A 27,931-nucleotide genomic window follows, 5' to 3' on the forward strand; every position below is an offset into this window, starting at 1 on the left:
GACCAATTATTAGACACTTTGCCACATTTACCTCACTTTTTCTCTCATACATATTCTTTTTCTGAACATTTAAAAGTAAGATGCAGAAACCCAAACCCTAACACTTCAATGCCTGAATATTTCAGCATGCTAAGAATAAGGACACATTATCACAATACCATCATCACATCTAAGAAAATTAACAATAATTCCATAATAGTATTTAATTTATATTCCCTATTCACATTTTCACAGTTGTCTCTAAAATGTCTTTTGCAGCTGTGTTTTTTTTTTTCCTCTGCTCCAGGCTCTCATCAGGCTTCATGCATTGCATTTGGTTGTTCTTTCTTTCTAGTTTTAGACTGATTTTTTTGAAGCATCAGCCCACTTGTCTTGTGTAATGTCCCACATTTTTGGATTTATCTGATTGTTTCCTTACAATTGGGTTCAAGTTAAACATTTTTGGCAAGAATACTTCGTAAGTGATGTGTACATTTTCTTGCAAGGGCCAGATACTAATATTTTACACTTTGCAGGCCATGCAGGTTCTGTCACAACTACTCAGCTTCACCATTGCAGCAAGAAGGCAGCCACAGACAAAATGTACTAATGAGTGTGGCTGTTTTCCCATTTATGGACACTGAAATCTGAATTTTATTCCGTTTTTATATTGTGGGATATTATTCTTCCTTTGATTTGTTTTTTTTTTTGGACAGAGTCACACTGTGTCACCCAAGCTAGAGTGCCGTGGCCCAATCTTGGCTCACTGCAACCTCCACCTCCCAGGTTCAAGTGATTCTCATGCCTCAGCCTCCCAAGTAGCTGGGACTACAAGTGCATGCCACCAGGCCTGGCTAATTTTCGTATTTTTAGTAGAGGCGGGGTTTCGCCATATTGGCCAGGCTGGTCTTCAACTCCTGGCCTCAAGTGATCTGCCTGCCTTGGCCTCCCAAAGTGCTGAGATTACAGGTGTGAGCCACTGCACTGGCCTTCCTTTGATTTTTTTTTTCCCCCCAACCATTTAAAACCATAAAAACCAGTGTTAGCTCATGGGTTGCACAAAAACAGGTAGTGGGTTGGATTTGGCCAACAGGCTGTATGTAGTTTGCCAACCACTGTTCTGTGCATTACATCAGGAGGAACATAGTATTAGCTACCTTACTATTTGTGAGGCTAAATCATTTGCTTTTAAGAAAATGACCATTGATTTTCTTCATTTATAGGTACATATGTATCCCTTTGTATTAGAAAGAAATCTATAGGATCATAGTTCGAGATAGTATTGAAAATCCTTTTCCCAACAACATTTCACACAAGGTTTTCGTTTTCCCATCTATTGATGATTCTTGGCCTAAATCAGTAATTATACCAGGAATTCAAATTTTATATCTTATTTTTTTTTCTTTTTGTCCTCACAATCTGTTCCCAAGGAATTCTAATTTTAATTAGAAAATTTTAATTGCATCTTTCTTTCGGCATTATTAGCTGGCATTCTTCTGTAAAAAGAGCCTCTCCTTTCCCTATTGTTTTGAATATCATTATGCACTCATGAACCTTTTTAAATTCAATGTACTTATTATTCATTACTGTCATTATTTGTTTTGAGCACAAAATTACCCAAATTTAGCCAGTTGGATCCTTCAAGTCAGCTTATGTGTTCTTTTGATGTGACCCCATTTAGTCTTTGAGCTTGTGGCATGATATGCCCAAGGCTCACCATAGTACTTTCTTTGCCCCATCCTGATGCTAGCCATGTCTCTAAAAAGCCCTGGGTCCCTTTTGTAGGAAAGGATATTTAAAGACCATAATCTGAGTAGGCTTTAAAACTTCTTTATCTTCTCTGTATCTGTTCACTCTTTTTTTAAATTTAGGTTCGTAGTAACTATATTACTGGCCTTTTTACCAGCTTTATGTATTTTGATCCACTCTCTTGTTTTGTTTTTGTTTTCCATTTGATTGCTGTTTTATTTTACATTTTTTTTGTTTTATTAGTATCTTTTCTAGGCCTTGAAAATGTATTCTTTAAACTTTTTGAGGCACAATTTACATAGCACAAAATTATTTTATTCTAAGCATGCAATCCAGTGATTTTTTTTCATAAATTTACCTAGTTTTGTAACTGTCACTATAATCCAATTTTAGAACATTTTTTATCACCCTGTAAGATCTTTTATGCCCATTTAATCTGCATTAGCACTCCCAGTCCCAGGTAACCACTAACCTAGTTTCTGTCTCTATAGATTTATCTTTCCCAGATATTTTGTATAAATGGAATTATATGATATGTGGTCTTTTGTGTATGTCTTCTTTCATTAAGTGTAATGTTTTCAGGATTCACCTGTGTTGTAGCATATGTCAGTATTTCATTTCTTTCTATTTTGTTTGTTTTAGGAGACATGGTCTCACTCTGTCACCTAGGGTGGAGTGCAATATCATGATCATGGCTCACTGCACCCTCAAACTCCTGGCCTCAAGTGATCCTCCCACTGTAGAGTTCTGACTAGCTAGGACCACAGGCGCACACCACCATGCCTGGCTAATTGGTAAACAATTTTTTTAAGAGATGGAGGTCTTGCTGTGAACTCCTGACCTCAAGTGATCCTCCTGCCTCAGCCTCCTGAGTAGCTGGGATTACAGGTGTGAGCTACCATATCAGGCTCATTTCTTTTTATTGTTGAATAGTATTCCATTGTGTGGATATATATGAGTTTTGTTTAGCAGTCTCCCAGCTGGTGGACATTTGAATTGTTTCTACTGTTTGGCTATTACAAATAATGCTGCCACTAACATTCAAATGTAAGTCTTTGTGTGGACATACGTTTTATTTCTTTTGTGCATATATCCAGGAGTAGAACTGCTGGCTTATATGAGAAATTTATGTTTATATTTTTAAGAAACTGCCTGTTTTCCAAAACAGTATCATTTTACATTCCCACTATCACTATGTGAAGGTTCCTATTTCTCTGTGTCTTGGCCAACATTTGTTATTGTCTGTCTTTTTTATTATATCCATTCTAATGGGTATGAAACAGTACCTCATTGAGGTTTAACTTTGCATTTTCTTAATGACTGATGATAATTGAGCATCTTTTCATGTGCTCATTAACTGTTCTAATACCTTCTTTGGTGAAATGCCTATTCAAATCTTTTGCCCGTTTTTTGAGTGTGTTGTTTGTCTTCTTAATTAAAATTCTTTGTATATTCTACTGACAAGTTCTTTTTTATTTTTTCAATAACTTTGTTATGAATGGTGACAAGTTCTTTATCAGGTATATAATTAGCAAATATTTTTTCTCAGTCTGTGACTTGTCTTTTTATTTTCTTAATGGTATCTTTTGAAGTACAAAAGTTCTAAATTTTGGTGAGGTCCAGTTTATCAATTTTTTCTTGTAGAAATTATGCTTTTGGTATTGTATGTAAGCAATCTTTACTTAATCCAAGGTCTTGAAATTTTTCTATATGTTTTCCTCTAAAAATATTACAATTTTTGCTCTTACATTTGGATTTCTCATCCATTCAAGGACCTATTTTTATTACTATTAAAAAATGTTTTTTATGTCTCTTGAGTCATAAGGACTTTTTTGGGGGCTGCAGTGGCGCAATCTGAGCTCACTGCAACCTTCGCCTCCCAGATTCAAGTGATTCTCCTGCCTCAACCTCCCGAGTAGCTGGGATTACAGGTGTGCGCCACCACTCCCAGCTAATTTTTTACTTTACAAGACAGGGTTTCACCATGTTGGCCAGACTGATCTTGAACTCCTGACCTCAAGTGACCCACCTGCCTCAGTCTCCCAAAGTGCTGGCATTACAGGCATAAGCCACCACACCCGGCCAAGGGACTTACTGTTAAATAGGCTGTTATACTTTTAAGATGTATGTAATGGGACCAGGTGTGGTGGTTCACACCTGTAATCCCAGCACTTTGAGAGACCAAGGTGGGAGGATCACTTGAGGCCAGGAGTTTGAGACTCTCCTGGGCAACATAGTGAGACTTCATCTCTCCAAAAAATTTAAAAATTAAAAATTAAAAAATTAGCCAGGCATGGTATAGTCCCAGCTACTTGGGAGGCTAAGCCAGGAGGATCCGTTGAGCCTGGGAAATCAAGGCTGCAGTGAGCTATGATTGCATCACTGCACTCTAGCCTGGGCAACAGAGAGACCCAATCTTTTTTTTTTTTTTTAAAAAAAAAAAAAAAAAGAAAATGTAAGTAAATGACTTCCTTTTGGTTGTTCTCTTTTAGGTAGGACAGCAAGGAGATTCCAATAATAACTTAAGTCCCTTCAGCATTGCTCTTCTTCTGTCTGTAACAAGAATACAAAGATTTCAGGACCAGGTATTTTTTTAAAATGCCATTTTGTTTCTGTAGTTGGTAAAAAAAAAAAAAAAAAAAAAAAAAAATCACAGAAATCTGTTTTTGTTGTATCCGTTCCTAAACAATTTTATCCCCTTCCTGCCAGCAGCAAAGCTGCAATAAGACATGTATGTCCCCTCTGTTCTCTGGGGATTGATGGAAAACTTTTCCAGGATTTTGGTTTATTCCTCCGTTTCCTGTTGTGTGGTAAGCTAGGTAGTGAGGTGGGAATAAGAGTGGAAGGATACCACACAGCCCCAGTTGGAGGAAGGGACAATTTAGCTGGATATTCACCAGCAGTTTTACTGTGTTGTAGCTTTCCCAAGAGTAGGTTAGTTGCAAGGATGAAATTTACACTTTTTTTCTTTCCAGGTTGTGGGTAATATTTATATTGACTTTTAGCCTTTTTTCCCCCTTTTTTCTTAAGGAAGGCTTGTCTTCAGCTCCTTAAAGTTCCCACTGAATGTCATAATTTTTGTAACATCTTCATCTAGTTAAAATAGTTGTCATAGGGATATATGTGAATGGCAGCTCATAGGAACAGTTATAAGGTTAAGATTTATAGCATGAGCTATAATATTTGCTTTATTTTCTTATTTCTTTCATTCTGTTAGGTGCTTGATCTTTTATTTATTTTTTTTTCATTTATTTTTATTAACTATACTCAAGGTGCTTGATCTTTTAAAGACTTCGGTTGTAAAGAGCTTTAAGGATCTTCAACTCCTCCAAGGCTCAAAATTTCTTCAGAATCTAGTTCCTCATAGATCTTATGTTTCAACCATGATCTTGGAAGTAGTGAAGAATAGGTAAGTTGGTGAACCATATCTCAAAAGGTTTATAAGGTGTTTAATGTTAGAAAATGCAATGTGATATCATACTTGCAGCCTGTGAGGAGAAACTGATGACTTAACAGCTGTTGACGTCACACATCGAGGTTCAGTTTCTTAAAACTGGTAGAGCATACTTTTTCCCTATGGAAATATCCTTGAATCTCAGGCCCTGGTTTCTTGGCCACCTTGACAGCAAGCATACAAAACTGAATTAGTTGGCTTTTGTTTATTCCGTGATATTACAATTCTCTATTTTCCTTTTCTTTCTTTCCTTTTTTTTTTTTTTGAGACAGAGTCTCACTCTGTCACCCAGGCTGGAGTGTAGTGCCACAATCTTGGCTCACTGCACCCTTGACCTCCTGGGCTCAAGCAGTCCTCCCACCTGAACCTCTCGAGTACCTGGTATTACAGGCACGCTCCACCATGCCCAAGTAATTTTTGCGTTTTTTGTAGAGACAGAGTTTCGCCATATTGCCCAGGCTGGTCTTGAACTTCTGAGCTCAAGCGATCCACCTGCCTTGGCCTCCCAAAGTGCTGGGATTATAGACTTGAGCCACCGGTCCTGGCCGTTTCTTTTCCTTTTTAAAGGAAACAGTCTCACTATGTTGCCCAGGCTGGAGTGCGATGGCTATTCACAGGCTCTATTATAGCACGGTAAAGCCTCAAACTCCTGGCCTCAAGTGATCCTCCCACCTCAGTAGCTGGGACTATAGGCATGTACCCCTGTGCCTGGCTTGGCCTTTCTTCTTCTTTTTTTTTTTTTTTTCTGAAGACGTAGGAACTTTTCACTATGTTGCCCAGGCTAGACTTGATCTTCTGGGCTCAACTGATCCTCCTGCCTCAGCCTCTCAAGTAGCTGGGACAATAGGTGCATGCCACTGCATCTGACTCATGGCCTCTTTTTAAAGTGAGTAAAAAACATTAAGAGTTTTATTTACTTTGTTGAAATTTGGAGCTTACGGTTGGAATTGAATTATTGATTAGCCAGTTTAGACAAATTCATTTAAAACCACATGGAAAACATCAGTAACTGTCCTGGTTTTTATTTTAATTTCAGGATATACATTAGCTGTTGTAACAGTCTTTACTATGTCATGCTTTCACTGTGTATTAAATATATTTTAAAGTTTCATAATTTAAGGTTAATTTATGGTAGGCCTCTTCTAGGCCTGGAATTCTTGTTTATTAATAGATTGAATTTACATGAGCTTTGCAGTAGGGCAAATTTGAAATTAGAGTTTATTGTTTGAGTGTTTTACCCATTGTTAGGCCTTAAAGCTTTTTAATCTTTGTATCTGATTATTCTTTTTCCTGAGGTTTATAGTTGTGTCTCCAGTATTTTCCCAACCCAATCTCTTAAAGTTGGGCTAAAGAAGGAGGTACTCACTAACCAGGAAATTCCTGGAAAGCTTCACATCTTCTGGAAATCTCAACCGTCATAGGACTTGAAAGCATCTCCATGTATAATTAGCCTGGAGTGGGTACTTGCCACTGGGTGGGACCAAACCTCAGCCGGGAGATATTTGGATAGCCTTATTAGATCCTCTAAAATAACTGGCTGGTTAGTTACACATGCTTGCCCCAGTCAGTTAATGAACCTTTAAATAATGCATTCTCCATTTTATGTAATTGAATTTTTGGCTCTTCAGAGTATGAATATTGTTAACTCTGTTAAAGTGTTATAATTTATCCATAACTGTCTACTTCATTCTGTAGTGCTGCATTATAATTTGTTGCAATTTAACAGATATAATGGATAAAGGTTATATTCACATTATTTCCACTGTGGGGTATAACATTAAGTGGTATAAAACCACCAATGATTCTACTCTTTTACAAAAGATTATTTGTAGTTTTAGCTTATGCTGTTGACACCAGATCACTCATCCATTTATAGTATAAATATCTACTGAGTGTCTTTTATATGCCACCCTTGTGCTAAGCAATGTGGGTAAAAATATGACTATGCTATGACCTCTCTCCTAGAGAATCTCTGTCTATGGAGGGGAGCTAATTTGTAAGCCTCTACATAAGCGTTGTCAGTGCTGTAGGGTAATAGAAGAGGCAGCAATGAACTTCTCATCATGAAATCTTGAATAGGAATCTTTAATTTTTTTAATACTGTCTAGCTTCTGGATTTTCCCAGTATTCTGTGTGTCACTGGAGACCACTTGCCTGCTGTTCCCGTTATGGTACATTTAGGAATTCAGAATTCTGTCAGACGATGTGTGTAAAGAAAAGGTTTATATGCAGAGTACGTTGATTATCTAGGTCAAGTTTGGGAGATGTATAACAGGGCAATGAGTATAAAGGTAAGAATATCTCACTAAGTTTTTCTTTTTTAACTAAGCTTTGTTTTCTTGTAGTGTTCATAGTTGGGACCATGTTACTCAGGGCCTCGTAGAACTTGGTTTCATTTTGATGGATTCATATGGGCCAAAGAAGGTTCATGATGGAAAAACTATTGAAACCAGCCCAAGTCTTTCTAGAATGCCAAACCAGCATGCATGTAAGCTCGGAGCTAATATCCTGTTGGAAACTTTTAAGGTGAGACACTATTTTGGCAACCACTCCCTAATTTTGTTTAAATAATCCAAGTAGGGCTTGGCATTTGCCTGGGAGTTTGGTGGACAAGGAAATTTGAGTATGTATTAGTTTGACAGAGGATATATGACAGAGATTAGGATAATATTGAAACATTATAGATCCAGTTTGATGGAATACTTACTTACTTATTCTTTTATGTAAGTTTTTCATTTATTCCACTTAATCCAATTGTTTCTGACCTAGAAGTTTGAATATAAGATAGCTTTTTCATGATTTTTCCTTCTTCTTCCAGCAGTAAACCATTTCTAGTTTTTGTTTTATTTTGTTTTAATGCTGTTCCTTTACACAGAATAAATTTTTTTAGGTCACTGTAGAGCATCAAGCTTAAAGAATCATGCTTATGAATTTTTACTGAAAATAAAACAAAAAAAGAATCATGCTTGGTCGGGCATGGTGGCTCAAGCCTATAATCCCAACACTTTGGGAGGCTGAGGTGGGCAGATCACTTGAGCTCAGGAGTTTGAGACCAGCCTGGGCAACGTGGCGAAACCTCATCTCTACAAAAAACACAAAAATTAGCCAGGTGTGGTGGCGCGCACCTGCAGTCCCAGCTACTTAGGTGACTGAGGTGGATCACTTGAGCCCAGGAAGTCAAGGCTACAGTGAGCTGTGTTTGCACCACTGCACTCCAGCCTGGGTAACAAAGTGAGATCCTATCTCAAAAAAAAAAAAAAAAAAAAAGAATCATACTTATTGGTTCATTGTTTCTGAAGAAACCAAAATGGGAAATGTACATTTTTTTGACATTATTACCAAATTATCACTGACATCTCAATCTTAATTTCTGAAACAGTTTTCAAAAATTTATTTTCTCTTGAATAAAAAAATGTTAGATCATATCTGAGGTTAAACAACTTTTCTAGTAATTCCTCTAAGTCTTCTTGATGTTCAGTTGTTTAATGTAGCTACACACCAAGAGTGTCTGCTGAAAATGTTTATTTGGGAGGCTGATCTAAATGTAAATCTAGTGTTCTAATCCAGAACTATGAAGTAAATGTCAGAATAGTTCTTGAGAGTTATCAGTGTATTTGATGATATAAATTACCCTGCTTAACAGTGATATTGTTAAAGACATTATCTTAGAGTATGTTTTTGTATTTAAATTATTATTTTTCAAAACTAAAGAGGCTCCATTTGATTTCACGTAGATGTCGGCTTTATCAAGGCATCTTTATAAATTGCTACTAAGTCACTAACAGTCTGAGGTCTGAACGAATTAGTCTGTACCATAAAGTAATCAAGTTCAAGTAAGAATTTTAACTACAATTCAAGTGAAAATTCAGAATGGGTCTTTTTAACAGCAACTGCTGTGCTTCTAGAAACTGAGAAAGGGGTTAGGGAAGATCTTTTAAGTTTCTAGAAATCTTCATGGGCTTTTACATTTTAATTTTTAGAATAAAAGTTATGTATACTGTCAGGAATATGGATATTGTCAGGTAATGGATACCTAAGTAGAATTGATCCTGTTTGATGCTGAACCTTATATGTAGCAATACTTTAATGTGATCTGTACTTTTAGGCTAATAAACATGGTATTTATCCTACTAATGAATCATCTAAGCACAGAACAAGGGGAAAGTTGAGTGATTATGTCTTTCCAGATGATTCACATTATATTCTGATTTTTTGAGTTTTACTCATATCCAAACGGTTCTTCATCCTGCCTGACATGCATTGATATACTTAAAAGCTGAAGGGTCACCCAGGAATATTTTATTTATTCTTTTCTTTTTAGATCCATGAGATGATCAGACAAGAAATTTTGGAGCAGGTCCTCAACAGGGTTGTTACCAGAGCATCTTCTCCCATCAGTCATTTCTTAGGTATTCAACTTTGAAAGAATGAATAAAGTTTTTAGAAATATTTTCATTTAAATGTCATAATCATTTGGTCCTGGGAAAAAAATTTTAATGAGCATTTAAATGCAGTATCTTTGATAGGATGCCAATAAAGGAAATCCATTTATGTTGTCTGGGATTGTCAGTTGTCAAAAAGGCTGTAGCTGTTAGTAAGGAAAGCAACAATTAACCAATAAGTAAAACTTCCATTTTGCTCAACATTTTCTCTTTTTGTTAATACCTCTCAGATGAGTGTTGTCCTGCTGCTGCCACTCATTGACTTCCTGGTCCTTTTAGCCTTGACATTTGAACTGCATAGTATTTCTCTCTGGTAACCTCTGAATTTGCTGTTTTGTTGTTGTTGTTGTTGTTGTTGTTTCTTTTTTAGACACAGTTTCACTCTGTTGCCTGGAGTGCAGTGGCGCAACCTCAGCTCACTGCAACCTCTGTCTCCTGGGTTCACGCAGTTCTCGTGTCTCAGCCTCCTCAGTAGCTGGGATTACAGGCGCATGCTACCACACCCAGTTAATTTTTGTATTATTAATAGAGGCAGGGTTTCGCCATGCTGGCCAGGCTGGTCTCGAACTCCTGACTTCAGGTGATCCACCCACCTTAGCTTCCCAAAGTGCTGGGATTACAGGCGTGAGCCACCATGCTTGGCCTGAATTTGCTGTTTTTAATACATAACTCCTAATGTCTAAATTTACTAGCCTTCATCACCAATTTTAAAAATTTCTCTGCGTCATTCATCACTGTTTATAACTCCCCTGAAACATTTTAGGTAAGTTCTCTGATTACTGTAAGAGTCTGCTTCTTTTCCTGCCTGTGACCAGTTTTTCTTTTACCTCAAATATAATACAGTTCCCTTCAAACAAATTTTCCTTTTCATTGCTCCTATTTCCATTATTTGAAGCGTGGTTCTCCAGGTCCTGGAGGCTGGAATTACCTTTTATTTTCTCAAACACACTTAGTACCTAAGTTCTGTCATTTTTCTCCCTCATACTGTTATTGTTTCTATCTTTTTATTCCCTCCTCCTCCCAACCTCACATCCAGTGTCTAATTCCTATTCTTACAACCTTGAATTTAGACTACTGCCACAGCTTTCTAACTGGTTTCCTGGCTTTTTCTTCTCCCTGCAGCAATTTAACCTGCATATTACTACAGATTAGTATTCTTAAAATACCACCTTATGACTACAAAATCATCAATATGTTCTTTAGTAAATTGTCAGCTCTTTTTGTTTGTTTGTTTTTTGAGATGGAGTCTCACTCTGTCACCCAGGCTGGAGTGCAGTGGTGTTATCTCAGCTCACTGCAACCTCCGCCTCCCGGGTTCAAGCAATTCTCCTGCCTCAGCCTTGAGAGTAGCCGGGACTGCAGGCACGCGCCACCACACCCAGCTAATTTTTGTATTTTTAGTAGGGATGGTGTTTCACCATGTTGGCCAGGATGGTCTCAATCTCTTGACCTCGTGATCCACCTGCCTCAGCCTTCCAAAGTGCTGGGATTACAGGCGTGAGCCACCACACCCGGCCAGATTGTCAGTTCTTTATCCTGGCACCGAAGGTGCTTGACAAGTTGATCCCACCCTACCTTTCCAATGTTAAAGTCAGTTATTTACTTTCCTGGATTCTTCACCCCAGCATCATTGATTTCCCTACCATCTTCTGAATATGTCTTATACTTACCTTTCTCATACCTTTACTCATACTTTTCCCTTTATATATGTAGGTCTTTCTGGTTCTTCGTGCATTTAAATGTTCCCCATCTTTTAGAACCTAGTTTAAGTTCCTTCTCCTCATTGCTTTCCTAATATATACCAACTCATAATGAGCTCTTCTTCCTTTGAACTCCTATTTAAACTCTCCCTTTACCATTTGGTAGGCAATAAACTATGTTTGGAATTAATAGATATTTGATATTGCTCTGTGATTTACCTCTTTAATTCTTTAAAAAATCTTTTTACTTCCAACTAAATTATTAAAATTTTTGAAGAAAGACTATGTTTTATACTTTTATGTTCCTAATAGGACCATATTATGCTTGTGCATAGTAAAAATTCAGAAATATTTATTGATTTATTTTAGCTTAGAAATAAGAAGATGTGTGCTACTACTTATGTCTAGGCAGTGTAATCGGTTTCTTCCTTTCTTTTAGGCAGTTTAATTTTTATAGAAATTGAAACTATCAGAAAAAAGCTAAAATTATCCTGGTTACATTGGAGAAAAAGTATATATAGAATCAGTAGAAATTTGTATTGCAGTATACTTGACTTATTTGAGAAAGGAAACAAAAGACTTTACATTTCTTTCTCCGTATTTTTCTTTTATTTCAGTTATCTTTAGTTATTTGAGACAACTGATTATAGATTCTGTTTTTCAGACCTGCTTTCAAATATCGTCATGTATGCACCCTTAGTTCTTCAAAGTTGTTCTTCTAAAGTCACAGAAGCTTTTGACTATTTGTCCTTTCTGCCCCTTCAGACTGTACAAAGGCTGCTTAAGGCAGTGCAGGTAAGTCTTCAGATTCCCAGGTAACTTGCCAAAACTGAGGTTTAACTGTCTAGTGGAAGCCTGATGCATTTCTGTATAAATATATATGTCTAAGAAATTCTATTCCACTTTAGTCTGAAACATAAAATTTGCATTAAAAGGGTAAGAGCATTGAGCAAGACTGTTTTCCAGGTTTATTTCCTATCCATAACACTATTCTCTCAACTCATTTTCAAGTTAATGAAGTAATTAAAACTCTCTTAGAACATTATTGAGTACAATAGATTTACAAAGGCATTCGCAACCAGTTTCATTTTAGTGTTTCAGAGTATACTATTGTCCTTGTTAACTGTAATAAACATTAAAACGTATATAAAACAGAAGTAAGCTTCCTTATAGAAGTCATATGGTAACAGTATTGGGTAGAAATGACCTAAGGCTATTAAGCAAACTTGTTCTGTTTTTACCCACTGATTCTTTTTCAGCCCCTTCTCAAAGTCAGCATGTCAATGAGAGACTCCTTGATACTTGTCCTTCGGAAAGCTATGTTTGCCAAGTATGTAGCATCTTTTTATATCATAGGAAGACGTTGTCATCTGATGTTTGAGCTAAAGTTATCTCTGCCATCTCCTAATACCACCTGTTCACAGTGATCATGAGAATTCCTAGCCCCGCAGAGCAATTTCATCAAATAAGGCATTTTGCTAAGTGCTTTATGTGCTTTTTTCATTTAGTCTTCAGAGCAACCCTATGAAGTAAGAATTATTGCAATTCCCATTTTACAGATAAGAAAACTTAGGCTTAGAGAAGATGAGTGACTTTCCAAAAGTAAAACAGTAGTTGGTGGTGGAGCAAGGATTCAAAGTCAGGTCTAACATCAGAGCTTGTGATGTCGAGTACTTTGGTCTATTACATTAGAATAATCTTCAGGGTAATGTTCTAGTGTCAAATACTCTGAAACCTGAGCTGGCAGCAGTTCCAAAGGGGAAAGTACCTTAGTCAAGAAGAATATACTTAAGAATCTCATTTTAGTGAACATCTGAATTATGATCTAGAGGCTAGTAGATCAAATTAATTGTTGAGGGGAATGAGTTTTATTTGTAGCTTAGCCAATCCCTCCTAACATCTCTTCCTTTATTTCTTAGTATATAAGCTAGAGATGATCTTGCCATCTCCTAAAAATATAAGACAGTAATATGTGAAAAACATTTGGTACTTTGAGGATAAGATGCCCAATTAATATCATATTGGCCATATTATAATATATTCATGGGTGTCCAGAGGAACAACTAAGCCATATGCTATTATCTTTGTTCTAGAATTATAAGTTTTTGTTACTCCTCACCCAAAGGCATAGCTAATAGACTGAGATATTATGTTGTAACGTCTTTAACATGAATTAATCATTGCGCCTCAGTGAGAAGACAAGTGTGACATTTTCTGGATGGACAGTTTACATGGCATCAAATATTACATTATCCTATGATGAAAGAGAGCATATGAAGGGGAAGCACTCCTTCAAACATGGCAAAATCAGCAATTTCTTACATTTGAGTAACCAGCCATTTTTACAGTCTCTCAGCACTCTTCTTATTCCTCACATAGACTTGAGAGCAGGATAGAAGGAAGTAGAGTATCATGAGTTAAGTATTGAAAAAAGTCAGTTGAATTTCTGTACTATAAATTGCTTTGAACAGCTGATACCTTATTTTGAGTACATAAATTCACTTTGTTTTGCTCTGCGCTTCATTGTTTATACATATGCCTTCTCTGTATGCAACTAGCTGGATTTTTCTGACTCAGAAGCATATTCCTGTGAAATAGTACTGTTTGTTAACTTCTCTATTTCTGAGCTAGCCAGCTTGATGCCCGAAAATCTGCAGTTGCTGGGTTTTTGCTGCTCCTGAAGAACTTTAAAGTTTTAGGCAGCCTGTCATCCTCTCAGTGCAGTCAGTCTCTTAGTGTCAGTCAGGTAAGAATTATTTATGTTAACTTGTAGTGTGTGCATATCATTCATGTGCATTGATGAAATGCACACTGTTTTCTTTTATTCCTGTTATGGTTGTAAGAATGATCCTAGAACTAAAGAGTCTGTTGATGATGATGGTGCTGATGATGATGATGATGATGATATTGGCTAACACTCATTAATGGCAGATTTACTGTATGCTAAACTGTGCTATCCAGTATGGTAGCCACTGTCCTCAGTGTGGCTATTGAAAGGAACATTTGATTGAAATGTGGCTAGTCCACATTGTGTTGTGCTATACATGGAAAATTCATACCAGATTTTGAAATAAAAGAATGTAAAAATCTAATAATTTTTAATATTGATTACATTTTCAGAGAGAATTTTGTATGTGTTGGGTTACAGAAAACATTAAAATTTGACTTTATCTCTTTCTCTTTACTTTTTTAATGTGGCTACTAGAAAATATAAAATTACATACATGGCTTGCATTTGTGGTTCATATTATATTTCTTTCTTTTTTTTTTTTTTTTTGAGACGGAGTCAGTCTCTGCCGCCCAGGCTGGAGTGCAGTGGCGCGATCTCGGCTCACTGCAACTCACTGCAAGCTCTGCCTCCCGGGTTCACACCATTGTCCTGCCTCAGCCTCCCGAGTAGCTGGGACTACAGGCGCCTGCTACCGTGCCTGGCTAATTTTTTGTATTTTTAGTAGAGATGGGGTTTCATTGTGTTAGTCAGGAGGTCTCGATCTCCTGACCTCGTGATCCACTCGCCTCGGCCTCCCAAAGTGCTGGGATTACAGGCATGAACCACCACACCCGGCCCATATTATATTTCTTTTGGATAGCACGGTGCTAGATATTGTGCTAAAGTGCTTTACATTTATTATCTCATTTAATCTTCACAGCAGTCCTCTGAGGCTAGATACTATTATTATCCCATTTTCTTATGTCAGTGTATTTACTTTGCACAGGAACATATATTACACCTTGTAATCTGAGAAAACAAAACTTTTTATAATAATCTGGTAATCTAGGCTTTGGAGCAATAAAATTGTCTTCATAATTTAAATGATGTACTATAAGATTTATAAATAGGAGACATATTTATATATAACAGTTTGACTAGGAATCCTCACTTTATTGCTTTGGTATAACTTCATAAAGCTTTGTCTATAACATATAGCATAGATTAAATATTAGGAACACTAGGTATCATTTGTGTGTTATTATCCCCATTTTAAAGACAGGGAAACTGAGGCTGAGCCAGGTTAAATAACTTGCCCAAGGTTATATAACCAAGAAAGGGAGGAAGAAGGATTTGGCCTCAGGCAGTATGAACTACATTACTGTGATGCCTGGAGTAAGGATTAGGAATTCTTGGTCTATAATTGCTGATTTTATTATGTAATTTACACAAAGGATGTCAGTTCTTTGTCATGTCCATTTCTAAACAAAAGACTGTCTTCCTCTAAACCTTTCTAGAATTTGTGGAAGAGTGAGATTCTTCTAGCTATTGAAGAAGTCTTAGACCTTTTAAATAAAATTATGTATATTATTACTACTGGATTCTAGTGGCTTGAAATAAGCAGTGTACCTTCCTAAGCAATTGATATTGTCAAGGAAATCTTAAGGAATATGAACAGTTAATTTTGTTAAAATGCTTAAAAATTCTCTTATTCCAAACCAGAATAAGAGTGACACTTACTACTGCATGGTAATGATTATACTGTGTGTCTCACCCCTGGGGTTTGGCATGTGGAGAAAGCTAAGTTTTTTTTGACCAAGAACATAGGCTCGTTTAGCTCCTTATTGGAAACAGCTTTGGTAAGATAGACGTGAACTGGCCTGTCTTCCTTTCAGGTTCATGTGGATGTTCACAGCCATTACAATTCTGTCGCCAATGAAACTTTTTGCCTTGAGATCATGGATAGTTTGAGGAGATGCTTAAGCCAGCAAGCTGATGTTCGACTCATGCTTTATGAGGTAAGTCCGTAGAATGGAAAGAATGTAGCAAACCCCCAACTAATAATTTTTATTTTAGTAATTTCTTTCCTGATTATAAAAGTACAGTAGCTATGCTCTTACTTGATGTAGTCAGCACCAGTAGCTAGTGATGTTTAGTCAAAAAGTTGTTTAAGGCAGGGCACAGTGGCTCACACCTGTAATCTCAACATCTTGTGAGGCCAAGGCAGGAGGATCAAGCAAGACTCTGTCTTTACAAAAAATAAGAAAATAAAAAACATTAGCTGAGTGTGGTGGCATGTGCCCGTGGTCCCAGCTACTCAGGAGGCTGAGGCAGGAGGATCCCAGCAGTGAGGCTGCAGTGAGCTATGATTACACCACTGCACTCCAACCCAGGCAACAGAGTGAGACCTTGTCTCTAAAAAAAATTTTTTTAAGGTGAGAAATCATAAAACACAGTTGATAGACCTTAAATATTTTATTTTAATTTGAAATATTTAAATATACTATAAATTTGCCAGTCTTAAGACTAAGTCCTTTGTTTTGCTTTGTTAATGATTACAAGTTTACTTCCTGCCTCTCATACAAACCCATACCCTTAATTTATTGCCTATAGTTTCAAATTTGTGTTTACCTAAAGTGGTATAAAAACTTTAAGCTACCTCAGATATAGTTTAGCACAAAAATCTTTTAGATAGCTTCAGTTTTTTCTCTTTTTACAATTGTGTTACCTCTAATTTATCAGAAATTGGTTTGAGAGACTGACTGTCCAAACATTGAACTTAGTTTTTTTTTCTTTGGGACAGAGTCTCGCTCTGTCACCCAGGCTGGAGTGCAGTGACACAATCTCGGTTCACTGCAGCCTCCATCCTCCATCTCCTAGGTTCAAGCAGTTCTCCTGCTTCTCAACCTCCCAAGTACGTGGGATTACAGCCATGCACCACCATGCCCAGCTGATTTTTGTATTTTTACTAGAGATGGGATTTCACCATGTTGGCCAGGCTGGTCTTGTACTCCTGGCCTCAAGTGATCCACCTGTCTCAGCATCCCAAAGTATTGGGATTACAGGCGTGAGCCACCATGCCTGGCCTAACTTAGTTTTTATAAAAGCAACTTCTTTTTCTTTTTGCACTGGGTTTTCAACAGTTTACTGAACGTCTGATTAAATCACTAGTTATTATGACAGTACAGCTAAGAGAAATACAACTACTGACTTGTGATTAGCATATAACTCACCCAGAGGATATTGTGGTAGCATATATGAAAACAACATTCATCTTTCTGTACATTTCTATCAGAGCTCTTAGATGCCTAGGTGCACTATCAATGAGCAGTAATATTTTGAGAGGAATCTTTTTTTTTCTGAGCAGTAGGTCTCAACAGTGGGCTTAAAATATTCAGCAAACCATGCTATAAACAGATGTGTTATCATGCAGGCTTTGCTTTTCCATTTATAGAGCACAGGCAGAGTAGATGTAGCATAATTCTTAAGGGCCCTAGGATTTTTGGAATAGTAAATGAGCATTGATTTCAACTTAAAGTCAGCAGCTACATTAACCCCTAACAAGACAGTCAGCCTGTCCTTTGAAGCCAGGCATTGACTTCTCGTCCCTACCTAGGCAAGTCCCAGATAAAGTCTTCTTCCAATATAAGGCTATTTCATCTACACTGAAAATCTGTTGTTTAATATAACCACCTCGATCAATTATGTTACGTATATCTTCTGGATAATTTGCCTCAGCTTCTCCATCAGCATTTGCTGCTTCACCTTGCACTTTTTTTTTTTTTTTGAGTCTCACTCTGTCACAAGGCTGGAGTGCAGTGGCGCAATCTCGGCTCACTGCAACCTCCGCCACCCAGGTTCAAGCGATTCTCCTGCCTCAACCTCCCAAGTAGCTGGGACTATAGGCTCACGCCACCATACCCAGCTAATTTTTGTATTTTTAGTAGAGACTGGGGTTTCACCATGTTGGCCAGGATGGTCTCAATCTCTTGACCTCGTGATCTGCCCGCCTCGGCCTCCTTAAGTGCTGCGATTACAGGCGTGAGCCACTGCGCCCAGCCCCTTGCACTTTTATGTTATGGAGATGGTTTCTTTCCTTAAACCTCATGAACCAACCTCTGCTCGCTTCAGCTTTTCTTTGGCAGCTTCCTCATCTCTTTCAGGCTTTATAGAATTGAAGAGTTTGGTCCTTGCTCTGGATTAGGCTTTGACTTAAGGGAATGTTGTGGCTGGCTTGGTCTTTTACCAGACCACTAAAACTTTCTTCACATCAGCAATAAGGCTGTTTTGCTTTCTAATCATTCATATGTTCACTGGAATAGCACTTTAAATTTCCTTTAAGAGCATTTTCTTTGCATTCACAACTTGGCTCTTTGGTGCAAGAAGCCTAGCTTTTGACTTGCCTCAGCTTGTGACATGCCTTACTAAACTGGATCATTTCTAGCTTTTGATTTAAAGTGAGAGACGTGCGACTCTTCCTTTCACTTGAATACTTCTAGGTCATTGTAGGGGTTATTAATTGACCTAATTTCAATATTGTTTTGTCTCAGGGAATAGGGAGGCCTGAGGAGAGGCGGAGAGATGGGATGATGGCCCAGTCAGTGGAACAGTCAGAACATACACAGCATTTATCAATTAAGTTCACTATCTTATATAGACACAATTTGTGACTCTTCAAACCAATTGCAATAGTAATGTCAAAGATCATTTATCATAGATCCCCATAACACATACAATAATAATGAGAAAGTTTGAAATATTATGAGAATTACCAAAATGTGACACAGAGACATGCAGTGAGCACATGCTTTTGGAAAAATGGTACTGACAGACTTGCTTGATGTAGGGTTGCCACAAACCTTTAATTTGTAAAAGTAATATCTGCGAAGTGCAATCAAGCAACTTGCAATAAAATTAGGTACGCCCATATTCTGTATAAACCACATTGTTTAAACAATTAAGGCACAGTGAGCCACTCTTCTTTAGGGTGAGCTTTGTGTCAGTGTAAGTAACTGTTTACCAGCTTAATTCTCAGCCACCAGCTGGCAAAGGTGCACTAAGGATAGGCAGTCTTAGACTTCATGTGTTAACTCTTGTGCAGTCCTTGATATGCCCCTTCCCCCTCCAAAAAAATCTTCACCCTTATTTAGCTCTAAAGTAAAAAAAATTAACATGAAGTGGACCATAGACTTAAACCTGTTAGAATATTGCTGTTCATTTATTCATCAGTCTTAGTATATCATTGGTATATAAAAATACCTTATGTAGTGATAAAACTTGTCATATTAGTTGCAAGTGTATGCCAGATTGCCATTTGCTTTTTTTTTAATATGATCCTTTTAGACTTAAAGAAATAATAATTTTTGGTTACTAAATCTATTGATTTTCTTCTTCTGAGATGTCTTCTATTCTTTTTTTTTTTTTTTTTTTTTTAAGAGACAGAGTCTTGCTCTGTTATCCAGGCTGGAGTGCACGGGTGCAGTCTAACTCACTGCAGCCTCCAGCTCCTAGGCTCGAATAATCCTCTTGCCTCAACCCCATCCCCAAACGATTGGGACCATAGGCACAAGTCACTGCACCCAGCTAATTTTTCTGTTTGTTTGTTTTTTTAACCTTTTGTAGAGACAGGGTCTCACTTTGTTGCCCAGGATGGTCTCAAATGCCCTGGCTTCAAGCGATCCTCCTGCCTCAGTCTTCCAAAGTGCTGGGATTAAAAGCATGAGCTACCGTGCCCGGCCCATCTTTATTATTTTATCTGTAGAAAGTCCAAATCCTTCCAATGAATATTCACTAACATTTTCTTTGAGGTTTTTTTTTTTTTATGCATTTGTTTTTGACGTTTAGCTACTTAATTATTCATCCTGAATTTGTATGATAATATATATGAGGAGCTTTTCCCCCAAGCTAACCATTTGTTCAGACATCATTGCCTCCTTTATGTGTACTATGTATCTCTGTATGCCATTTTAAAATTTTGCCTGTAGATTTTTGTGCCAAGACAAAGTGTCTTTTTATTATTACACATTCATAAAATATTTTAATTGCTGTTAGGATTAATTTTCCTTTGTTCCATTCCTTTCCCCTTTCCCCTTTTTCCTTTCCTTTCCGATGGAGTCTCACTCTGTTGCCCAGACTGGAATGCAGTGGTGCAGTCTCGGGTCTCAGCTCACCACAACCTCCCCATCCCTAGTTTAAGCGATTCTCCTGCCTCAGCCTCCCAAGTAGCTGGGATCACAGGCGTGCATCACCATGCCTGGATAATTTTTATATTTTTAGTAGAGATGGGGTTTCACCATGTTGACCAGGCTGGTCTCGACCTCCTGACCTCAGGTGATCCCTCCTGCCTTGGCCTTCCAAAGTGCTGGGATTAGAGGCATGAGCCACTGTGTCTGGCCTGTTTCTTTTCTTTAAACAAAAAAATTTTTTTGATCAATTCTCATTTGCTTTTACTCACAGATGAACTGTATAACCTCTTTTCCAGGTTCCAGAAAGAAAGTTCTCCCCAGGATTTTTTTTTTTTTTTTTTTTTTTTGAGACAGAGTTTTGCTCTATTGCCCAGGCTGGAGTGCACTGGTGTGATCTCAGCTCACTGCAACCTTCATATCTCAGCCTCCCAAGTAGCTGTGATTACAGGCATGTGCCACCACACCTGGCTAATTTTTGTATTTTTTAGTAGAGACAGGGTTTTGCTGTGTTGGCCAGGCTGGTCTCGATCTCTTGGCCTCAAGTGATCTGCCTGTCTCAGCCTCCCACAGTGCTGGGATTATAGGTGTGAGTTACTGCACCTGGCTTCCCCAGGATTTTACTCTGAGCAGTTCTTAACTAAGACTAGGACATTTTGGGTGGGAAAAAAATATGGTCATTTATATTAGGGCATTTAGGACCGTCAAATATGGTCTCAATAGGAAAAAACTGAGAAGAGGATAAAGAAAGTGTTATTTTTAAGTTATGATTGTCCAAATCACTAGTATCTCTGTTAAAGCGCTTATTTCTTCTCTTTGATTCCTCTTAGGGGTTTTATGATGTTCTTCGAAGGAACTCTCAGCTGGCTAATTCAGTCATGCAAACTCTGCTCTCACAGGTAAAATACATTTTTATGGATATATGGAAAACAGACCATCAAGGATCGAGAGACAGTTGATGGTTTTTAGACCTTTCAAAATATAAAATAATTCCCAACTAGTACATTGGTACTTTGTGAACATGCTGTGGGTATGTTATGCTGTTCTGGGTTGTCTTATCTTGGTCACCACTTACCTGTCTGCCATAATACCATCATCTAGCGGTTATCCTTGTGAATTAACAGTCTGTATCCTAAGTCAGAAGGACATTTTGAAGAACCATTTATATAAGGACCATTGCAGCTGTATCCATTATGTTATATTTCTGAAAGAAAAAAATCCAAAACAAATATAGCAAAATATTATTTCTTAAATCTGGGTAATGGATACATGGATGTCTTTTACATTCCTTTCTGCACTTTTCAGTTAACAAATTTTTAAATTAGAAGATTAAATTCTTCTAATCTTCAAGACTAGAAGAATTCATATAGAGACTCTCTACCAGGAGGGTTCCTTTAGACTCCTAGTCTATCATTTTGTTTGCTGTCTCTCAATGCCATTGCTTTGTGATAGTTATGAAGTTTCATTTGAAATTAAGGTCTCAGATGTGTGAAATTATTGGAAGTTCCCATACTGTCCATCAAAAGCTTTTCATCTGGCCTTAGGCTTGATCCTATATAAAATTTATATTCTGTCAGCTATATTATATCTTTCAAACTGTAATCAACACATCTACATTCACACATTTAACAAAAATAGAAAATTATGTTTGAAGGCATAGAATAGCACTTTCTGACTCAGGTTAATATGCAGGCCAGTAAAATTCTGCAGACTCCAAAAGTTAAAAGGAGAAAAATAATAACTCATATTTTTTTTGGCTGTCTTATATGCCAAATACTGTTTGAAGTACTTTACATGTATTGTCATGTTTAATCCTTATACAATGATTATTAATAATATCCTCATTTTTAAGATGAGGAATTAAGGTACAGATACTTTTATAAAAACCAGTAATAAGTAGTGGTACTGGGATCTTGGACTCAGCCAGTCTGACTCTGGATCCTGTATTTTTAACCTCCAAGTTAACTGAAAATGTTGATTGCATGTACAAGTTTAGGAATAGAAGGAATTGGAATAGTAAAGATGATCCTAATCTGTACAATATCCAAAGCAAGAGCACAGGATGTGGGTGAGCCAAAGAAATAAAAACTTGGCTGCATTGTTCTTTGAACAGTTGGGAAACGTGTGTTAGAAGGCATTAGGCATTAAAGATACCTTTCACCTGACAAGTTAAAAAAGTAAAAAGCATTTATGAGCCAAGATGTTTTTTTTTTCTTACTATACACAGTTAAAACAGTTCTACGAGCCAAAACCTGATCTGCTGCCTCCTCTGAAATTAGAAGCTTGTATTCTGACCCAAGGAGATAAGATCTCTCTACAAGAACCACTGGTGAGACTTTTATTCTTCCTTCAACCATTATTTTTAGTATTAAGGATAGGATTGAACTTTGCAAAGAGATACCTTTCCCTGTGAAACTCTCTTCCTGGTTCTTCCAATGAATGTTTACTTTTAAGTCTTCCCTGCTTATCATTTCTGAACCATTATCATTTTGGATCTATTGGTAAGTTATCTCCATGTTAGCCCTTTACTAAATCAAGGCTTCCATCACTTCCCCCAGAGAATATTTTATCTCATTTATGAATCTTTGATTACATTCACTAAATAAATGTACTTTAGAATGGGGAGAGGGATGATGTCACCTACGAACAGATGAACCTAGGGGACCTGCTTCATTAGTCTGGAGGAAGTATATGATTTAGGCTGAACTAGGATTGGCACTGTTGAACCTTCAGAGGAGCTAGGCCTGGTTGACTTTCTGTTCTTATCTAGCCTCAGAAGGACAGCGAAGAGGATAAAAATGGAAACTCCCACCCCAAGTGACTTATAACTCATGGCAGAAGAAAGGAGGAAGTCTTTCAGTTGTCATATCTTGCCTTCATTTTTGTGCCTTCTGTGACATGAGATGTCCTCAGCCTAGATCTAAGATGCTGTGTTGGTCTCCTAAAGATTCCCTCAACATAAACCTCTATCTTTAGAATAGCCTCTGGGACTCAAATGAACTAGAGAAGATTTAACTTCACCACCTAGCTCCAGGGTTATTTATCAGACCAGAGATAGCACATCTAATGTTGCATTTTGAGGTGTCAGCCACTTAGGCCAATTTTCGGGGGGAAGCATTAGAAAAGGATGCTGCTGTTCAATTAATTTTCCCAGTTTTGTTAATTTAGATGGACTTAATTTGTAACGCCAATGAATCATTTTCTTTAGCCTTATAGATAAGAATTATTTGCTGGTTATGGACAACTTTATAAGTTATCCGTCAACACTCGAGTATTTAATTTACTTATTTTCTCCTACAGGATTATCTGCTGTGTTGTATTCAGCATTGTTTGGCCTGGTATAAGAATACAGTCATACCCTTACAGCAGGGAGAGGAGGAAGAGGAGGAGGAAGAGGCATTCTACGAAGACCTAGATGATATACTGGAGTCCATTACTAATAGAATGATTAAGAGTGAGCTGGAAGACTTTGAACTGGTAATTGCTAAGTCCTCAGCTGTATTGAATGATGGAGTTCTTTAGTAGCTTATTAATTTTTATCTTGTGTCTTTTAGGATAAATCAGCAGATTTTTCTCAGAGCACCAGTACTGGCATAAAAAATAATATCTGTGCTTTTCTTGTGATGGGAGTTTGTGAGGTTTTAATAGAATACAATTTCTCCATAAGTAGTTTCAGGTAAGGTATTGCTGTAACTCCATTTGTAATTTGATGAATTCTCCATTTTATTTACATATTTTTACTGTAGCAATATTCTAGGCAGTAAACAGACCACAGACGATGACACTGTCTCTTAAATGAGCAGCTAGTCTAAGACTAAACTGTGTTCTTTCCACTAGAGAGCCCTGAAGTATATGCTTACCAGGCCTATAAAATGAAAGCCTTCCAGCAGGGTTTCACTTACTCAGAATTTCCCAGACCCTGAATTCAAGAACTCCTAATTTTAACATGGAAATTTTGATTGGTGGTAGTATTGGACTTTAATACTCTGCAGGGACTGGTATAAATAAGGGAGGGGAGGCCAGGTGCGGTGGCTCACGCCTGTAATCCCAGAACTTTGGGAGGCCAAGCTGGGTGTATCACTTGAGGTGAGGAGTTCAAGACCAGTCTGGCCAACATGGTGAAACCCCATCTCTACTAATAATGTAAAAATTAGCCAGGTGGTAGTGGCTGGGACCTGAAGTCCTAGCTACTCGGGAGGCTGAGGCAGGGGAATCACTTGAGTCTGGGAGGCGGAGGTTGCAGTGAGCCAAGGTCACACCAGGGGAAACAAAACCCAGGTAGATTGCTGTGACCTGGGAGTATTATATTAATGAAGTTCTTTTCATTTATAATGTTATGTCTAAAATATGACATTTAAAGAAACATTGTGATTTCTTTATTATCATATGTAAAAGTAAACCACAATATTCTGATGTTTGTCCTTAGCGGTCTCTTTTTTGTTTTTTACAGTAAGAATAGGTTTGAGGACATTCTGAGCTTATTTATGTGTTACAAAAAACTCTCTGACATTCTTAATGAAAAAGCTGGTAAAGCCAAAACTAAAATGGCCAACAAGACAAATGATAGTCTTTTGTCCATGAAATTTGTGTCCAGTCTTCTCACTGCTCTTTTCAGGTAAGGTTCTGCTAGAGTGCTTAAAGACAGCCACTCCCTGAGGATCGTATACCTACCTAGGCTCACTTGTTTCACTTCGTTTGGATTGTTTACAGTAAGAAATAAGTCAGGAGGTTTTATTTTTCTTGAAATAAAAGCTGGACAATCCTAGGTAGGTACTTTAAATAGGTACCTTGAATTATTAAAGGACAAATGAGAAACAGTGGGCTAATAAATGAAAAGATAGGGATGAATTCCAGCAGCGTGTTTTAAGAAAATCTATATAAGTAGCTTGTACAATATAACAGATTTAAAAAGGTAGGGGGTGCCAGGCATGGTGCCTCACTCCTGTAATCCCAGTACTTTGGTAGACTGAGGTGGGTGAATCACCTGAGGTCAAAAGTTCAAGATCAGCCATGACCGATATGGTGCGACCTCATCTCTACTAAAAGTACAAAATTAGCCGGGCATGGTGGTGCGCACCTGTAGTCCCGGCTACTTGGGAGGCCGAGGCAGGAGACTCACTTGAACCCAGGAGGCAGAGGTTGCAGTGAGCCGAGATCATGCCATTGCACTCCAGCCTGGGCAACAAGAACAAAATTCTGCCTCAAATAAATAAATAAATAAATAAAAAGGTAGGGGGGTGACTGAATTAAAAATACAAAGGGACAAAAAAAAAAAAACTAAAAGACTAAGACTGACATTTAAATTTTATCAAAGTAAAGGATTTGGGGAGGGAGAGAAAATGAGGAACCACTAAGAATAACGATTGTAAAAGGGCAGCCATAGCAGTGACTATAGCTTGGGCTGCCTAGAGTCTGCCAGTCGGAACTTACTGGCAAGCTCTGTTGGGTGCTACTGTTCTGAACAATTTCTAGAAAGCTTAATTCCATATACCAATAGCAGTAAGGGAATCTTCCTTTTTCTTTCTCTCTCTCTGTCTCTCTCTAGGGATAGTATCCAAAGCCACCAAGAAAGCCTTTCTGTTCTCAGGTCCAGCAATGAGTTTATGCGCTATGCAGTGAATGTAGCTCTGCAGAAAGTACAGCAGCTAAAGGAAACAGGGCATGTGAGTGGCCCTGATGGCCAAAACCCAGACAAGATCTTTCAGAACCTCTGTGACATAACTCGGTAAGCCACTCCCACCCCTTAGAAACTTATTCCACTTGGCTGTGGTGTCTCCAAGAGAACAAACTGGGAACAGAGGATGAAGGTAATTTGAGGTTGGACATATTTTAAGAGTGAAAGAATATAAAAAATTAGCCAGGTGTCGTGGCAGGCACCTGTAATCCCAGCTACTCAGGAAGCTGAGGCAAGAGAATCACTTGAACCGGGAGGTTGAGGTCGCAGTGAGCTGAGTTCATACCACTGCACTCTAGCCTGGGTGACAGGGCAAGACTCTCAAAAGAAAAAAAAAAAAAAGCCAGGCACAGCAGCTCATGCCTGTAATCCCAGCACTTTGGGAGGCCGAGCCGGGTGGATTACCTGAGGTTGGGAGTTCGAGACCAGTCTGACCAACATGGAGAAACCCTGTCTCTACTAAAAATACAAAAATTAGCCTGGCATGGTGGCACATGCCTGTCATACCAGCTACTCGGGAGGCTGAGGCAGGAGAATTGCTCGAACCTGGGAGGCGGAGGTTGCAGTGAGCCTAGATTGTGCCATTGCACTCTAGCCTGGGCAACAAGAGCGAAACTCCGTCTCAAAAGAGTGAAAAAAAGTGCAGTCATTGACATAGGGTCTTTTTTCTAGTCTTGCCTTCCCCTGGCGCCCCCCCCCCTTTTGTTTTTTGTTGTTGTTGTTGTTTTGGCTTTTTTTGAGAGAGTCTCGCTCTATTGCCCAGGGTGGAATGCCGTGGTGCAATCTCGGCTCACTACAACCCCTTCCTCCCAGGTTCAAGCAGTCCTTCCACTGCAGCTTTCTGAGTAGCTGGGACTACAGGTGCACGCCACCATGCCCAACTACTTTTTAATTTTTAATTTTAGTTTATTTTATTTACTACTTTTTTTGGAGACAGGGTCTTGCTCTGTCACCCAGGCTAGAGTGCAGTGGCGTGATCTTGGCTTACTGCAACCTCGGCCTCCCCAGTTCAAGTGATCCTCCTGCCTCAGTCTCCCAAGTAGCTGGGATTACAGGGCACCACCATGCCCTGCTAATTTTTGTATTTTTAGTAGAGACAGGGTTTCACCATGTTGGCCAGGCTGGTCTCGAACTCCTGACCTCAAGTGATCCACCACCCCGGCCTCCCAAAGTGCTGGGTTTACAGGCGTGAGCCACTGCACCCGGCCCTTATTTTTTTTTTTTTAATTTTCTGTAGAGATAGGATTTCACCATATTGCCCAGGCTCGTCTTGAACTCCTGGGCTCAAGCGATAACGCCCATCTCAGCCTCCCAAAGTGCTGGGATTACAGGCCTGAGCCACTGTGGCTTTTGTTTTTTTGTTTGTTTTTTTGTTTTTGTTTTTTTTTCATTTAAAGAGATGGGGTTTGCAGTGTTGCCCAGGCTGGCCTTGAGCTCTTGGGTTACCAGGGCTTCTAGTCTTGCTTTGATATGGATTGTTAGTCACATATAAAATGTTATGCTATTATCGGGGAAAAAAAGAGGGATATTACATAATGGTTAAGTGATTCAAAATACTTAAAGCAAAAACTGATGGAACTGAAGGAAAAATAGACAAATCCTTAGTTAATGTAATCAGCCCTCTCTCCATAGTCAAAAAACAGAAAACAAAACAAAAAAAAAAATCAGTAGATAGAAAATCTACTGAAAGGAGGTAGAAGAAGTGAACAACACTGTCACCCAGCTTGATTTAATTGACACTTATAAGAACACTCCACAGCACTTTCAAAATACACACTTCTTTTTATGTGCACATGGTGTATTCACCAAGATAAGCCATATTTTGGGCCATAAAACTCAGCAAATTAAAAAAGTAGAAATTCTCTGACCAAACAGAATTAAAGAAGAAAGCAGTAACAGAAAGATATCTAGATAATCCCCATATATTCGAAATTAAATGCATTTTTAAATAGCCCATAGTCAAAAAGTCGTAAGGGAAATTAGAAAACATTTTGAATAGAATGGAAGCAAACAGACAACATGTCAAAAGATATGATCCAGC

At 38.1% G+C, this 27,931-nt stretch overlaps 1 protein-coding gene across 18 annotated transcripts in view; it reads left to right on the forward strand.

Annotated features, from left to right (window-relative positions):
- The window catches only part of FANCI (FA complementation group I), a 72,177-nt gene that overhangs the window by 25,950 nt on the left and 18,296 nt on the right, over nt 1-27,931 (forward strand). For 12 of the 18 annotated variants that reach the window (XM_019010950.3, XM_063698818.1, XM_063698822.1 and 9 more), the window contains 14 exons: nt 4,221-4,313; nt 5,001-5,137; nt 7,528-7,708; nt 9,504-9,591; nt 11,989-12,119; nt 12,584-12,654; nt 13,956-14,070; nt 15,930-16,052; nt 21,047-21,115; nt 22,444-22,545; nt 23,517-23,693; nt 23,771-23,892; nt 24,667-24,831; nt 25,762-25,941. In XM_019010950.3, the coding sequence (XP_018866495.1) occupies nt 4,221-4,313; nt 5,001-5,137; nt 7,528-7,708; nt 9,504-9,591; nt 11,989-12,119; nt 12,584-12,654; nt 13,956-14,070; nt 15,930-16,052; nt 21,047-21,115; nt 22,444-22,545; nt 23,517-23,693; nt 23,771-23,892; nt 24,667-24,831; nt 25,762-25,941 (1,754 nt within the window). The remainder of the gene's footprint in view (nt 1-4,220; nt 4,314-5,000; nt 5,138-7,527; nt 7,709-9,503; nt 9,592-11,988; nt 12,120-12,583; nt 12,655-13,955; nt 14,071-15,929; nt 16,053-21,046; nt 21,116-22,443; nt 22,546-23,516; nt 23,694-23,770; nt 23,893-24,666; nt 24,832-25,761; nt 25,942-27,931) is intronic. The other 6 variants (XM_019010953.3, XM_063698821.1, XM_063698823.1 and 3 more) reach the window with 1 other exon arrangement.

Source organism: Gorilla gorilla, chromosome 16 (genome assembly GCF_029281585.2).
Source record: "Gorilla gorilla gorilla isolate KB3781 chromosome 16, NHGRI_mGorGor1-v2.1_pri, whole genome shotgun sequence".
Lineage (NCBI taxonomy): Eukaryota > Metazoa > Chordata > Mammalia > Primates > Hominidae > Gorilla > Gorilla gorilla.